Raw genomic sequence first — 14,917 nt, 5'->3', positions numbered from 1 at the left:
AAGACTATAGGCATGCACCACTATGACTGGCTATTTTTTTTTTTTAAGAGATTGGGTCTCCCTGTGTTGCCCAAGCTAGTCTCGAACACCTGGGCTTAAGGGATCCTCCTGCCTTGGCCTCCCAAAGCGCTGTGATTACAGGCATGAGCCACCACACCCAGACTAATTTTTTTTTTAAGAGATGGGGTGTAACTATGTTGCCCAGGCTGGGGCCTCCCAAAGCACTGGGATTATAGGCATGAACCACTGCATCCATCTGATGAAGAGTAAATTCTGAAGGCAGCCTGTCTTAGTCTTCTTGGGCTGCCATAGCAAATACCATTGACTGGGTGGCTTAAACAATAGAAATTGGCCAGGTGTGGTGGCTCATGCCTGTGGTTCCTGCACTTTAGGAAGTTGAGGTGGGAGGATGGTTCGAGCCCAGGAGTTCAAGACCAGCCTGGGCAACAAAGCAAGACCCCCATCTCTTAAAATAAAATAAAAAGAAAGATTTATTTCTCACAGTTCTGGACGCTGCAAAGTTCAAGACCAAGGTGACAGCTGATTTAGTTCATAGTGAGCACTCACATTTTCCTACCTCAGCCTGTAGCAGGGGCTGGGGCAATGGCACTGGACCCATCCTAGAAGCCCTCCCCTAAGACCCAGGCTTCCAGGACAGCTCCACCCGGAAACTTCACCATCACCCCAAACTCCACAGCCCCAACTGGAGACCTTTGTCATCCAGCAAAAAGAGGCTCCTCTCCCAGTTAACACAGCCTCCTAGACCATCTGTCTCAGTGTCCTCCAGCCAACCATCAGGTGGAGCCCCCATTTCCAAGGGAGTTGGGTTCCCAGCTGGGCCTTCATATCTTCCTCCCAGGATGGCTTTGGGTGCCTCTCAATGGCCTCTCTGACGCTGGTCTGCCCTACAGAGGCATCCCCAGCCCTACTTAGTCCACAGAGGTTCCTGTGATGTCCAAACATCTCAGCTTGGTCTTAGCGCTCCTGTCATCCACAAATGCACCAGCACCACCACACTCTCCCCAGCAAACATCACGCTTGATCCAGCACATGCCCCCTCGTCTTTCAGGGCATTCCTACGCCGTAGCTCCCTTGCAGAGCTGTGGAAATGATTTTTCTACTTTCTCAGAGTGCTCTTCCCTCTCTCGACTGTCTGCTTCTCCAAAACTTCACCAGTCCACAGTGTGCCCCGGAGTACCCAGAAGACGGTGCAGAGAGTAGGAAGAAAAGTTACAGATGCTGGGCCAGGTGCAGCGGCTCACACCTGTCATCCCAGCACTTTGGGAGTTCAGGGCGGGCAGATCACTGGAGGCCAGGAGCTCAAGACCAGCCTGGCCAACATGGTGAAGCCCTGTCTCTACCAAACACACATAAAAAAATTAGCTGGGTGTGTTGGCACACACCTGTAGTCCCAGCTACTCCAGAGGCTGAGGCAGGAGAATCTCTTGAACCCTTGAGACAGAGGCTGCAGTTAGCCGAGATCGTGTCACTGCACTCCAGCCTGGGTGACAGAGGAGACTGTCAAAAAAAAAAAAAAACTACAGATGCCACTGGTAGTCTCTGATCTGACATCTGAACTGCTTGCCAAGGACCCAGAATCCATTCCTAGAGCACGGGATGGTCTGCAGAGAACTGGGTTCCTCTAGAAGGGAGGAGGGGCGCTAGTGGAGAGAACTGGGGTCCTCTAGGGAAGGAGAGGCGCGGGTGCAGAGAACCGGGCTCCTCTAGGGGAGGAGAGGCGCAGGGCGCAAATCCACTGTAAAGTGGTCGCCGTGTTCATTATTTGTTATGTGGCCCCAGGCAAATCACTTATCCTCTCTCTGAGCCTCCATATCCTCATCTACCCTGACTTCCTTACACAGATCTCCTCGTGAGAATCATATGAGCTACCTGCTGGGAAATGGCTTTGTGAACAGCAAAAACCTCTGCAAGAGGAGGGCAGGGGTCTCTGCCTCCATCTCTGTATCTAATCAGACCTTCCCAAGCCCTCTGGAGTGGTCCTACTTGCCTGGCCTCACTCCCTCCTGCTTTCTGCACTGGCCATACATGTTTTTCTGACTGCTTTGCACACGAAGGGATTCACCTGTGTTATCTTTGCCACATAATTATAAGCACCTGAGGGACAGGGGCTTTTGGTTCCTTGGGGTCCGTCTCTAACACTCGGCTGGGTATACCGAGGCAATGCCACCTGCTGACTCCTGGGGCCTTCATCATTGCTGTCATCACCTCCATCACCCTCTCCTTCATAATCTGACCAGAGAGAGATTGCAGGATCCGTCAGGCCAGGCCTGGGAAGCAGAGATGGAAAGGACTCCTCCTAAGATCCATCCCAGCCCACAGCTTCCCACTCCTTTATATTACCTTAAAGGGAATCTATGTGTTATTAACACACTCTTATAATGTCCCCAAATCCACAGAGTTCATCACTTCAGCCCTTGAAACTCTCCCATCAGCTCCTCCCCACCTGTACCTCTCTCCCAACACGTCCGGGTGGGGTAAAGAGGTCTCACCTGTCAAGGCTTGGCGGACAGAGGCAGCCTCAGAGGGCCTGAGTCCCTGGCTAGGAGGATGGTGAAACTTCCCTGGTAGGTTACTTCGAAGGTGTCCTGCAGGGCTACAGAGACTCCCACCCCAGCTCCCCTGCCCCCTCACCACCCCTTCTGCCCACCCCAGAGCCTTCAACTCAAGGTCTCCCTCTGCCGCCTCTCCTCATCCCTGTCCACCCCTGCCAGGAAGGAATCAGAAAGTCTGTTCTGTATGAGAGAAATCAGCGGGTAACCAGTCATCTCTCACACACAGCCACGACCAGGCTGAGCAAGGATCCCCGAACCTCTGTCTCCTCCTGCAGCTCCTCAGCCACTTTGTTATTGTTGTTGTTGTTGTTTGTTTGTTTGTTTGAGAGAGTCTCGCTCTGTCGCCAGGCTGGAGTGCAGTGGTGTGATCTCGGCTCACTGCGACCTCTGCCTCCAGGGTTCAAGTGATTCTCCTGCCTCAGCTTCCCGAGTAGCTGGGACTACAGGCGTGTGCTACCACACCCAGCTGATTTTTATATTTTTGGTAGAGTTGGGGTTTCACCATGTTGGCCGGGATGGTCTCAATTTCCTGACCTCGTGATGTGCCTGTCTCAGCATCCCAAAGTGCTGGCATTGCAGGCGTGAGCCACCGCAACTGGCAGCCATTTTAATTTTCTTTCTTTCTTTCTTTCTTTTTTTTTGGACAGTGTTTCACTCTTAAACACTGGAGTGCAGTGGCACAATCTTGCCTCACTGCAAATTCCACCTCCCAGGTTCCAGTGATTCTCCTGCCTCAGCCTCCCAAGTAGCTGGGATTACAGGTGCGAGCCACCATGCCTGGTTACTTTTTATATTTTTAATGGAGACAGGGTTTCACCATGTTAAGCCATGCTGGACTCAAACTCCCAACCTCAGGTGATCCACCCACCTCGGCCTCCCAAAGTGCTGGGATTACAGGCATGAGCCACCACACCTGGCCCCATCAGCCATTTCTAACTGGAGGGGATTCCCCGGGTGCACCTGCGGCTGCTCCAAGTCAAGAGAGGACACTGTCAGACACCCCTCTGGATTCCCTCTCTCCCGACCAGGGCTGGCAGCATGTACAGTGCCCCTGTGAGGCTTGGAAAGACCCATCCCTCCAGCAGATAAAACCCCCAGGATGAGGGCAGGCAGAGCCCACTGTCTGTAACAAAACCCCCTCATCCTCCTGCGGGGAGCCTGGAGACCAGAAGCTGTGGATTTCAGCCACCCCATGGCCAGGGGCTGTGTGCAGACCATCCCCTGCACACCACAGGCACCCACAGGTCTCCACAGTGACCCCTTCAGCACCCCCAAGGCAAGATGAGGTCACAGCACGGGTCTCCAGCCCTGTGGCAGCCCCTTGCCATGCAAAGGGGAGGAGGCCACCTGCAGCCCTGCTGCCTGAGGCAGGGGCGTGTACTATGACCACCCAGGAGCACTGGACTCGGAGCATCAGCCCAGGAGCACTCACCCTGTGTCAATGTAGCAGTAAAGGACACGGAGAGCCAGAGAGCCAGCGTCGGAATCCAGATCACCAGCATTTCCTGGGGAACGGGCCCCTGGCTGCCCGTCTTCCCCCGTCAAGAGGGACCAAGAAATGAAAGCCTCCCAGGAACGGATCAGCTATAAAAAGGACCTCAGAGAACTTTGCCTTGAAGAAGAGCAGTGCCTGTCCCAGGGTAGAGGTGAGGTGATGCTGTTGGGTGGGTGGCGCGTGGTGACCACAAGGAGTTGGACAAAGGGCAGCCTGTCCACCCTCCTCCCTTATAAGTCCTGGAGCAGTGACCGCCCTGAGCCGGGGACCCTCTCTTTCAGCGGAAGTCAGAGCCACTGTGGGTGGGGCAGCGAAGGAGGGAGGGACAGAAGCTAGAGGTGTGAGCATACCACGGGTGCCAAGAGGTGGGGACCAAGAAGCGCCGGAGGGCGGGTGACCATGGAGGGAGAAGTTCAGAACCGTGGAAGGGGCAGCCGGCACCAGGCCAGAGCAAGTGAAGGACCCTCCACTCCCACCCCCGAGAAGCCCCTCTCTCTTCCAGCCATCCCTCCCCATCCCCCGCCTCAACATGGTCCTTTCCAAATGTCCAGGGCTTTCCCTGGGGTCCCCGGCTTCCAGCCCTTCTCCTGGGCGGGGTGCCCACTCACACCTGAGACTTTATGGTCCTGGTCTCCACCCCTGGCCAGACACAGAGGTGACGAAAGGCCATGGCCCGTCCCTGTCCCGGGCAAACATCACAGGGGCCTCTCCCAAGCCCCCACCCAAAGACCCAAGGGGACATGTTACTTCTGAACACCCTCGACTCCTCAGGCAGGCCTGACTGCCCGCAACTGCAGGAACAGAAGGGCCCTGTGCCAGCAGACAGGCTCTGCTGTGTGAGTTTGCTATCAGGGTTTGGGAGCCTTGTGGGGGATCAAGATCTTTGGGGAGGTCCAGCTTTACCCATCCTTGTAAAGGGTGACTGGACCAGGCAGCCCTAGCCCCTGGACCACCCAACTCCCTGACCCAGCACCAGGGGTCTAATTGCTCCCTAAGCCCCCAGGGTCAAGGTCAGGGCAGTGGTGGGGGTGGGGAGAGCAGGGATGACAAAGCCCAAGGGGCCCCTTCCCCGAGTCGCTCCCCAACAAAATGGGTTCCCCCCAACCTCTGTGTTTTCTATGAGGAATGTCATGGCCCCCAAGGGCTGCCCACAGACCCCCTCCTTCCTCCCTGGAAGACACAGGTGCTCCCAGGATCCTCCTACAGCGCCGCCCCTGGAAATCCCTGTTCTCCAATCAGGTGGAGACCACTGTGGGGTGAAAGGCAGACAGACAGAGAGCAGCTTCTTTTACAGTAAACTCTATATTGTGTTCACATGGAGACCTGGAGATGTGCCGACTTCCGGTCCCCAAGGCCGATCTTCCCGGCCCAGGAGATTGAGGATTTCAGGACTCAGCGTTACCGCAGGAATCAGGAATCCAGGTGACAACAGGGAGAGAGGCAGGGAGGAAGGAAAAGGAAGGGGATGGGAAAAGGCAGTGGTGAGGTGAGAGGGGAGGGAGATCGAAGGGAGTGAGGAGGAGGGGGACTGAGGGGGCTGCCTTTCCTTGGGGACTGGGGAACTCATGCCCTGCCCCCACCCTCGGGGCTCCAGGAGTGAGAGAAAGGGGTGGAGAATAAAGAATCGGGCAGCAGGGTGATGGGGGGAACAGCAGCTGGGATATTTAGGGCAGGGGGAGTGGGGGGCAGAACCGACTAATGGACGGGCTCAAAAGGGGAGAAGATACAAGGAATGAGAGCAAGAGAAACGGGGAATTGGGCAACGGGGTGATGGGGGGAACAGCAGCTGGGGTATCCTAAGACAAAGAGGCTATCTATACCTTGCTAGGGACCGGGATGTGAGGAGAGGAGGGAGGATTTAGGGCTGGGAGACTGGGGACAGGATGGATGAAGGAACGGAATCAGAAGGAGAAGACATCTAAGGAATGAGAGCAAGAGACACAGCAGGAAGTTAGATCAGGAGAGGGCAGGAGATGGGATGGGCTGCAGGCTGCCTCCAGGTTCAAAGTAAGAAACAGGCAGTAGGGAATTGAGTGAAAATAGGAACCAGGGTCGGAGACCAGGTGAAGGACATGAGGATTGGAGGATCCGAGAGAGGCAATGGCAACATGAGGGCTGAGACCGGAGGGCAGAGTAGGACCGAGAATTGGCCAAGTCCATGTGGTTTACACAACAATGGTGTGAGATATACAGGAATGCTGTACCTGTTTTGCAGGTGAGTAAACTGAGACTCATTACTGATTTGCCCAAGGTTTCACAGTGGAAGAGCCTGCACCTCAACTGCGTCTCCTGGTGGGTTTCAGCCAAGTTGGAAAGAGAAGGATGGGATTTGGGGGAACAGTCTCATTTTGCCCAAGAACAGCAGGAGCCTGGGCTGCTCCCGTCCTGGGGCCACCACTTGAAATGGACGCAGTGCAGAGCCTTGTGTCCCGGGCAGGGCAGAGGGGATGGTGACGGGGCCGCAGGGCTCACACTGAGGACGAGGTCATCTCGGGTCTCTTGATGTGCACCTGTCACAGAGTCACAGTGAGGGAAGGGAACCCGGAGCCACTCGTTTGGACTGACAGGGAGGTCACTGCTGATCCGAGCCCAGCCCCCTCCTTGCCCTCTGGGGGGTCGCCGAGGGAATCTGAAATGGAGGCTGGGAGAGTTCCTTGGGGTCCCCCTCTTTAGCCCCTCACCTTCATAGTGGTGTCCACCTTCTCCAAGGCCACATGGAAATTTTTATCCTTGTCTAGAGAGAGACAGAGAGAGGGGAGAAAGAGGAGGGGAGAGGGAGGGGAGGGAAGGGAGAAGGGGACGGAGTAAATGCGAGGAAGGCAGGAAGGGCGTCTGTCCTCGCAGTGGTGCCCAGGAAAGCCCCTGCCTGCTTCTCCAAGAGGCAGGACTCACCTGTTCCGTCGTCCTCGAAACCCCAGTTTGAAAAAGTGCCCACGATGTCCTCATCCCAGGTCTCGAACCATTTCCTGTCCTGGGCCCAGGACCTAGGTGGGGCCGCCGCGCGGTCAGACACAGCCGGCCCGCCTGGGGCCCCTTGGCCGCCCTCGCACCCCGGCCCCGTCTTCCGCGCGCTCACCGGTCTAGGCGCCAGCAGCTCCACCGTCCAGAGCGCACCGCCCAGACGCCCAGCGCCAGTAACAGCAGCAGCAGCAGCGCGGCGCCCGCCGTCAGGCCCCCGACCAGCGCCCTCCAGTGGATGGCCACCTCGCAGCGCGGGCCAGAGAACCAGTGCGTGTCGGTGGAGTAGCAGCTGCGGGAGATCGCAGGGTCAGACCCTCTTCACCTCCGGACTCGGGGTCCACGCGTGCACCTGGGTCCCGCGGGGCGGGGTGGGGCGAGGGGGCGGGGCCCCAGCCTAGGGCAGCGGGGGCTTTCGCCCTAGGGCAATCGGGGGCGTTCCACCCTAGACAAGGGGCTGGGAATCCACCCCAGAAGGAGGGGGCAGGGCTCCAACCTAGAACAAGGGGTTCAGGTTCCGCCCTAGAACAAGAGGATGGGACTCCACCCTAGGCAAGGGGCGGGATTCCACCCCAGAACAAGTGGGTAAGGCTCCACCAAAGGAGGGGGTGGGGTTCAACCCTAGAACGAGGGGGCGGGGCCCCACCCTAGAATGAGTGGTCCCAGAACTAGGGGACGGGACTCAAGCCTATCATGGGGACGGGGTAAAAAAGCAGAGCTCCAGGGCAAGGCTCCACCGTAGGGCAAGGGGAATGGGCTTGGAGCCGGACTCTGGGGACAAGGCTCCACGGTAGGGCCTGGAGGCGGAGCTGGGGCGAAGCATGGGGCGGGGCTTCATCTTAGAATGAGTGGGCGGGGCTCGGCTGATGCTGATGCTGAGCGGTGCCTTACCGACAGGCGGGACCGCTCCTCTCCAGAACGCACTGGCCCTGGTGACAGTCGATGGCGTTGTCCACGCCCGACGTGCATTTGGTGACACAGCGGAGCCGGGTGTCCTCCACCAAGGGGAAGTAGAACTCCTCATAGCCCGTGGGAGCGGCGCGGCGGCAGATGGCTGAGGGGTTGGGGAGGGGGTTGCACAGAGACAAGGACCTCATCCATTCTATTCAGGGGCCTGATAATGGTGCTTCTGAAAATGCGGGCGGAGGATTCCATTTCCGAGGTGGGATGCCGTGGGGTAGACCCTGGGATTTGATGACGGGAGTCCAGCACCACCACCTTCACCCTCTCCTCGTGGCCCCTGCTGTCCTCAGGTGGAAGCCACTAATCAGCGCCAGGAAGGGCCACCCTGGGCCATATCACTTGCCTCCCCCACAAAAGTCTCTCCCTGCCCCCGGCTTCGATGGGCAAATGTCCCTGGTGGCTGGGATCATAGCCACGGGAGAGCGACCACTCAACCCTTTACCCCACCCTCACCTTCCGGAGTCAGCTCTGTCCTGCTGTTGTTGTTCACCTTGATGGAGTCAGGCTTAAAACACAGGGCTGCGGGAACACAGGCACAGATGGAATGGGAGGGGGAGGTCAAGGGGTTAAGGTCAAGGGGTTAAGGTCAAGGGGTTAGGACCAGGAAGCAGGACAGGCACAGGGAGGGCAGTGAGGGCTGTCTCTGTCTGGGGGACTGTGGAGGGGCCACAAGGGAAGACTCCTGTTCCCTCCCTCATCTCCCCTGAATAATCCGAAGTCTTCAGCCATCCGGGAAATGCTGAGCATGACCATCAGGGGTTGTCTTCCCCAGTATCCAGGTCCTGGGAAGACCCTCCCTAGCCCCACCCTTGATGACGTTGTGTGTGGACTCATTTCCCTTCTCCCAACTTGCCAGAGGTACCATAGGGTTGGCACCGGAGTCCAGAGGGCCCCTGGCCCAGCTGGAGTGGGCTGGGGTGGTGGCTCAGGCCCTGGCCCCTCCCTCCAGCCAGGGCTCACTCTGAGAGTCCTGGCAGCTGTCCACATCCTGGCTGGCATTCTGCAGCGCCTCCTTCAGTGTCGTCTTCGCCTGCTCGTACTGGTTCTCCAGCTGGGGGCTGAAGGGCAGCTCCAGCAGGACCAGGTAGTCCACCACAATGCTGCCATTCCTGAGAGGTCCACGGCCTTAGAGAGTGCCCCAGCCAGGGGCACATGGGTCCTTGGAGGAGCACTCCAGAAGCAACCCAAAGTGCACCAGAAATGGGAAAGGGGGCAGAGGTCCTGAGTCGGGATACCACATGCATCCTTTTTAGGAGGGGCTGCCAGCATTCCTGACTTGGTCCGCCTGGGAAGGCAGGACAAGGAATAATTGACATGATTGACTTCCTCTCTCTGTGTGTGTTTTATAGAGGCAAAGTCTGGCTCTCTCACCCAGGCTAGAGTGCAGTGGTATAATTACAGTTCATTGCAGCCTCCAACTCCTGGGCTAAAGTGATCCTTACTCCTCAGCCTCCCCAGTATCCAGGACTACAGTTGTGCACTACCATACCAGGCTAATCATTTCACTATTATTATTATTACTAATTTTATTATTGTAGAGATGGGTTCTCACTGTGTTGCCCAGGCTGGTCTTGAACTGGTTTCAGGTGATCCACCCACCTAACCCTCCCAAAGTGCTAAGATTGCAAGTGTAAGCCAGCACATCTGGCCTGACATTCTCCTTGTGTTGCATCAAGCCATCATCCACTGGCGCCCCTGGATGCGCTCTCTCTCCCTCTCTCCCTCTGTGTCTTTCTCTCTCTCTAATGCTGACCCACCCAGTAGAGCAGGGGCCAGCCAGAGGGGGATGAAGTCACCCATCCAGGCACCACCTTCCCACATGTCCCTGCAACTTCTCTCCTTCCAGTGTGCTGAAGAAGAGAGGTGCCATCCCTCCTCCAGAGAAATGGCCCCAGAAAACGATCTCAAAAAATACCCCAGGGAGTGATTCCTTCTGTAGCCCCTCCACCCCTCTCTTTATAAAATCTGATGATTACAAAAGAAAGGAATGGGTCTTTTCTGTGCACACATATCCCCCACCCAACACCGCCTCCACATCCCCCGATGGGTCTCCTACCTCAGGGACAGGATCTCCACACCCTTGAAGGTGAAGCCCTGCATGCCTGCAAAAATCTTCTGCATCTGAAACACCAAGGATCCCGGGGCTCACGTCCGAACCTGCAGACCTGAGGACATCCAGATGCCCAATCCCAGCTCCAGGGGAGCACCCTTCAATTCCCCTCCCCGGCCAGGAGCCATGGCTCACGCCTATAATCCCAGCACTTTGGGAAGGCAAGGTGGGGGGATCACAAGGTCAGGAGTTCGAGACCAGTCTGGCCAACATAGTGAAACCCATCTCTACTAAAAATACAAAACATTAGCTGGGTGTGGTGGTGTGCACCTGTAATTCCAGCTACTCAGGAGGCTGAGGCAGGAGAATCATGTGAACCCAGCAGGGGGAGGTTGCAGTGAGCCAAGATCATGCCACTGCACTCCCGCCAGGACAACAGTGTGAGACTCCGTCTCAAAAAAAAAAAAAAAAAAAAAATCCCCTCTCCTTGCCCTTTACCTGATTCCAGAAGGTCTTGTTGAAATCCCTGTAGGCCTGAGAAGTGTTGTCATTGAGGTCCGGCGAGAACTCCTGATCGACCGACACTTCCATGCCCACCTCAGTCTCCACTACATCTGCACACAGCATGCATGTCCCCAGTCACTTCTCTATCTGCGTCTGTCTGAAGCCACCAACACCAACACCCAACCCACAGGCTCCTCCTGCTGCTCCTCTCCAAGATCCCTGAGGACTGATGCCCGGAGGCAGAGGCAGGAGAATCGCTTGAACCCAGGAGGCAGAGGTTGTAGTGAGCCGAGATCGCATCACTGCACTCCAGCCTGGGCCGCAGAGTGAGACTCTGTCTCAAGAAAATGAAAAAGAGAAAGAGAGAGAGAGAGAGGGAGAGAGAGAGAGAGAGAGAGAAAGAAAGAAAGAAAGAAAGAAAGAAAGAAAGAAAGAAAGAAAGGGAGAAAGCATTGTGTGAAGATGAGGGAAAGAAGGAAAGGAAAGAAAAGAAAGAAAGGAAAGAAGGAAGGAAGGGAAGGAAAGAAGGAAGGAAGGAAAGGGGAATGGAAGAAAAGAAAAGAAAGGAAAAGAAAGAAAGAAAGAAAATGAAAGAAAAAATGAAGGAAGGAAGGGTGGGAGGAAGAAGGAAAGAAGAGAGAGAGAGAAAGGAAGGAAGGAATTCTGTGGAGATGAGGGAAAACAGGCAGGAAGACAGACAGCGGTCAGCCTGTGGTCCCTCCTGGCTGCTCCCATAGTGGGCGAGGGTCCATGTCCGAATCCCCAGAACTGTGAGTATGCTACACTATATGGCAAGGGAGGATGAATGGTGCAGATTGAATTCCATTGCTAATCAGCCTAACATTTTTTTATTGTTGAGATAGGGTCTCATTCTGTCATCCAGGCTGGAGTGCAATGGTGGGATCGTAGCTCACTGCAACCTTGATTTCCCAGGCTCAAGTGATCCTCCCACCTCAGCCTCCCAAGTTACTGGGACCACAGGCATGAGCCACCATGCCCAGGTAATTTTTTTAAATTTTTTGTAGAGATGGGGTTCTCGCTGTGTTGCCCAGGATGGTCATGAACTCCTGGCCTCAACTGATCCTCCCTCCTCAGCCTTCCAAACTGCAGAGATTATAAGACAATCAGCTGATTTTTGTTTTCTTTTAAGACAGAGTCTTGTGCTCCCTCTGTCATCCAGGCTAGTGTGCAGTGGCTAAATCTCAGCTCACTGCAACATCCACATCCTGGATTCAAGCGATCCTCCTGCCTCAGCCTCCTGAGTAGTGAGGATTACAGGCACCTGCCACCATGCCTGACTAATTTTTGTATTTATAATAGAGACAGTTTCACCATGTTGGCCAGGCTGGTCTCGAACTCCTGACCTCAGGTGATCCTCCCTCCTCGGCCTCCCAAAGTGCTGGGATTACAGGTGTGAGCCACCGCGCCCAGCCTAATCAGCTGATCTTGAGAAAATTAACATAGACTATTTGGGGAGGAGGCAAAGTCATCACAAGAGTCCTTAACAGTGGAAGAAGCAATAGAGGAGGCCAGAGTTCATCAGAGGGAGATGAGGCTGTGGGAGAAAGACACAGAGAGGTGCAGCCTTGCTGGCTTGGAAGATAGAGCCAGGGGCCCTGGCATATGCAATGTGGGAGGCTCCAGAAGCTGCAAAGGGCAAAAATATGTATTCTTCCCTGGAACCTCTGGAAAGCAACATAGCCCTGGTGATGCCTTGATTTCAGCCCACTGACACCCACATCAGACTTCTAATCTACAGAATTCTAACATGATAATGTCGTGTTGTTTCAGCAGCCAGGCTTGTGTTTGTTGGTAGGGAGGCAGTTGGAAACTGATACAGCTCCAAGCAGCCCAAGTCAGGAGATGACCCCAGGAGGGAGTGTGGTCCCAGCCACCTCCTAAGGGTGAGGACGAAGAGGAGCATGACACAGGGCAGTGGAGGGCATGGGAGAGATGGCAGGGAGGGAAGGACTGGGCAAAACGCCATGGGTGCCTCCAGGCCCCACAGAGGGGTAAGTTTGGGGAGAGTCAGTGATACCCTCTGGGAGGAAGTGCAGAAGGCATAGCTCTGGCGACTCACCTAGATCCACCTGTTCCACAGCAAACTCACAACGGGAACCATAGAAGGTGCTGGGGCACTGGCACTTGAGGCCATCCCACTGACCCCCGTTGTCGCAGCTGGCCTGGTACTGACAGCGGTCCCCAGAGAACCCTGGACGGCAAGCACACTGGCCCTGTTCCCAGGTGCCACCATTGTCACAGGTGCCTGGAAAAGACAGGAAGAAAGGGAAGTTCAGGATAAAGCCTGATCTCGGTGACAGAAATTTTGCAGGGAAGGAAGGAGGGGAACAGAGAGGCAGAAGGTCTAACCTGCAGTGGTGGTCAAAGTTGACTGTGTGGTCACCTGAGAAGTGGTGGAAGTGGTCCTGCGTGAAGTAAGGGTGGTGGGAGTCTGGGTAGTGGCCACTGGTGTCTCTGAAGTCCTGGTGGTGGATGGGGAGGAGTGTGCTGACTTGCTTGAAGTCCTCAGGATGGTTGGAAGGCTACTGCTTGGTTTGGTGGTGAGCGGGACGGTAGACACGCCAGGAAGATGTGGGGGGATCACAGAGCTGGTGCTCAACCAGGTCTCACTGGTGGGCATTTCAGTACTTGTGAAAACCGTGTTTGTGGGTACAGTCCCAGTGCCAGTGGAACTGGAAGCATTCGTTGTGATGCTGGACTCACTTTCTGGCATCATGGAAGAAGTGTCCATATATGTAGCAAGGGTAGTTTGCATACTGATGGAGCTAGGACAGGTGACCATTTCGGTAGTAAAGGGAAACACTGCTAATGGGGTGGTGGGAGGAAAAGTAGCTTCAGGGCTGGAATCCATTTCAACACACGGATCAGTGGGAGAGGCAGGGACTATGGTAATTGTTATAGTTTCTGGACAGGGCGTGGTGGAGGGAAGGGAAATATAAGAAAAGGGGGTTATTTCAGTGAGAGCTGTGGTCAGAGAGGAGCTGGTTGGAGAAGTGCTGGTGGTTGCAGAGGAAGAGAGAGTAGGAAAAGCTGTGATAGAAGAGGAGCCCACATTTTCTGTACTAAAAGTGTATGCTGAAGAAGGAACAGAATGAGTGGTGGTAGAGAACAATGGAGTTATGCTGGTGGAAGACGGAGAAGAGGACATGATGATAGTGGGTGTTGAGGACCAGATGATGGTACTAAAAGAAGTGAAGATTGCGTTTGTAGATGTACTTCCCCTAGTGAAAGATTCTGTAGTGTGCTCACTTGTAGATGTGAGTGAAGTTTGCAATGAGGGAGTAGAAGCACTTGTTCGAAAGGTGGAGGAATGTGTGCTAGGAATGGGAACCTGTGATGTTGACATGATCGTGCTCAAGGCTGTTGATGGAGTAAGAGTGTGAAGAGTGGACGTGGAGGAGTCTGTACTTCCAAAGGTGACAGTAGTAGGTACAGGAGATGTTTGGGTCCCGGTGGCAGACGTCAGTACAGGAGGGGTCTGTGTTGGGGTTTCAGGTGTAACAACAATACTTGTGCTAAAGGAAGTGATTGGGGTGTTCTCAGTACTTCTGAGGGTCGTTCTCACAGTGGACATGGTGGGAGAGGTTGTGCCCACAAGAGATGATGTTTCTGTACTTTGGATGGAGGGAGAAGATGAAATGATATGTGTTGGGGTTGATGAGCTACCGATATCAGTGGGTATAGAGGGAAGGTGTGTGGTTGTAGTCAATGAAGTGCTGGTTCCCACAGATGAGGGGGTGAGAGTTCGTACGGTTGTGGACGGGATGTCTGTACTCAGAGAAGCTAGGGTTACAGCTGTGGAAGTCACCCCAGTCTCTGAGGTAGTAAAATGTGAGGTGATGGCAGTTGTGGATGTGCTGACTGTGGAGTAGCTGGCTGAAGAAGTGAAGCTGGGAGTACTGTGTGAGTTGGTGTTGGTGGTGGTGATTGAAGAAGTGTAGCTTGCTGTACTGTGTGAGGTGGTCTCAGTGGTAATGATCGAAGAAGTGAAGCTGGGAGTACTGTCTGAAGTGGTCTTTGTAGTGGTGATCAAAGAAGTAAAGCTGGGAATACTGTATGAGGTGGTCTCGGTGGTGGTGATCGAAGAAGTGTAGCTGGGTGTACCGTGTGAGGTAGTCTCAGTGGTGGTTATTGAAGAAGTGAAGCTGGGAGTACTGTGTGAGGGGGTCTCGGTGGTGGTGATTGAAGAAGTGAAGCTGGGAATACTGTGTGAGGGGCTCTCACTGGTGGTGACTGAAGAAGTGAAGTTGGGAGTACTGTGTGATGTGGTCTCCGTGATGGTGATTGAAGAAGTGAAGCTAGGAGTACTGTGTGAGGGGGTCTCAGTGGTCGTGATTGGAGAAGTGAAGCTGG

The 14,917-nt window shown here is 54.9% G+C and overlaps 2 protein-coding genes across 2 annotated transcripts in view; both read right to left on the bottom strand.

Moving 5' to 3' along the window:
• Window positions 1-5,349: 5,349 nt before the first annotated feature.
• Window positions 5,350-13,346, bottom strand: MUC3A (mucin 3A, cell surface associated). The gene is made up of 10 exons (XM_031936124.1): window positions 13,268-13,346; window positions 12,624-12,809; window positions 10,538-10,653; window positions 10,046-10,110; window positions 8,950-9,098; window positions 8,443-8,508; window positions 7,918-8,080; window positions 6,961-7,052; window positions 6,750-6,802; window positions 5,350-6,578 (listed from the first exon to the last, which is right to left on the bottom strand). The coding sequence occupies exons 1-10, from the start codon at window positions 13,344-13,346 to the stop codon at window positions 6,537-6,539; spliced, it is 1,011 nt and encodes a 336-aa protein (XP_031791984.1). The 3' UTR covers window positions 5,350-6,536.
• A 335-nt stretch (window positions 13,347-13,681) lies between these two features.
• LOC116418901 (mucin-3A-like) overlaps window positions 13,682-14,917 on the bottom strand; it is a 4,839-nt gene continuing 3,603 nt past the window's right edge. Inside the window, exons 3-4 of the mRNA XM_031936123.1 lie at window positions 14,075-14,274; window positions 13,682-13,686 (exon numbers count right to left, since the gene is read on the bottom strand). Of these exons, the coding sequence (XP_031791983.1) occupies window positions 13,682-13,686; window positions 14,075-14,274 (205 nt within the window). The remainder of the gene's footprint in view (window positions 13,687-14,074; window positions 14,275-14,917) is intronic.

This window comes from Piliocolobus tephrosceles, chromosome 8 (assembly GCF_002776525.5).
Source record: "Piliocolobus tephrosceles isolate RC106 chromosome 8, ASM277652v3, whole genome shotgun sequence".
Lineage (NCBI taxonomy): Eukaryota > Metazoa > Chordata > Mammalia > Primates > Cercopithecidae > Piliocolobus > Piliocolobus tephrosceles.
This window is presented reverse-complemented; position numbering and strand designations above follow the sequence as displayed.

Coding starts and splice junctions, on each gene's coding strand:
- MUC3A (XM_031936124.1), bottom strand. CDS start 13,346: ATGGTCACCTGTCCTAGCTCCATCAGTATGCAAACTACCCTTGCTACA. Junction 8,509..8,949: donor CAGCTGCCAGGACTCTCAGA/GTGAGCCCTGGC, acceptor GTGTTCCCGCAG/CCCTGTGTTTTAAGCCTGAC. Junction 8,081..8,442: donor GACAGAGCTGACTCCGGAAG/GTGAGGGTGGGG, acceptor CCAACCCCTCAG/CCATCTGCCGCCGCGCCGCT.